This window comes from Penicillium arizonense (assembly GCF_001773325.1).
Source record: "Penicillium arizonense strain CBS 141311 chromosome Unknown PENARI_contig029, whole genome shotgun sequence".
NCBI classification, from domain to species: domain Eukaryota; kingdom Fungi; phylum Ascomycota; class Eurotiomycetes; order Eurotiales; family Aspergillaceae; genus Penicillium; species Penicillium arizonense.
The window spans coordinates 285,238-285,752 of record NW_019173306.1 but is presented as its reverse complement, the minus strand read 5'-3'; the positions used below and the strand labels follow the sequence as shown (position 1 = coordinate 285,752).

Below are 515 nucleotides of genomic sequence, written 5' to 3'. Positions count from 1 at the left end.
AATGTGGCAAATGCGTTGTGATTGAATATATATATTTATCTTCCGGACCGTTCATCACCGGAAGCCGCAAATATGAGGCATATTCACCAACCATCAACACCACGAGACTGATCACCAGCACCATCATTAAACGGACTGCTAACAGAGTGCTGAGATTGAAAAGCTGACTACGCTGATTGACTTTCATGGTGAAAATGAGACTGAGTATCTGGCCGCCGATGTCTTCTAGTCTATAAAAGCCTCCAAGAATTAGTGGACATGCTATTGCCCAGATACTCGACTTTCCCCTGCGATCAAGATGGATGCCCCTAACAGCACGCCAGACCAGGAAAAAGAAGGAGAACAACAGCCCAGTGCATTGCCAATCGTTTCTGGAAAAGAGAATTCGCAGGAGGCTTCTGATCATGTCCCTCCACTGGTAAATAAGGCGGCTCAGCTTCCAATGCTCTTGCTGACCGTCACAGCTCTCTCCCTCGCAACAGGAAGCAGAAACAAGACATACCTTGGCGACAGAG

The 515-nt window shown here is 47.4% G+C and overlaps 1 protein-coding gene across 1 annotated transcript; it reads left to right on the top strand.

Annotated features, from left to right (window-relative positions):
• Positions 1 to 298: 298 nt before the first annotated feature.
• Positions 299 to 418, top strand: PENARI_c029G11350 (uncharacterized protein; the record flags this gene model as incomplete). Its single annotated transcript, XM_022636342.1, has 1 exon — positions 299 to 418. A coding segment is annotated over one exon (120 nt), but the record flags the coding sequence as incomplete, so codon positions are not given.
• Between the last annotated feature and the right edge of the window lie 97 nt (positions 419 to 515).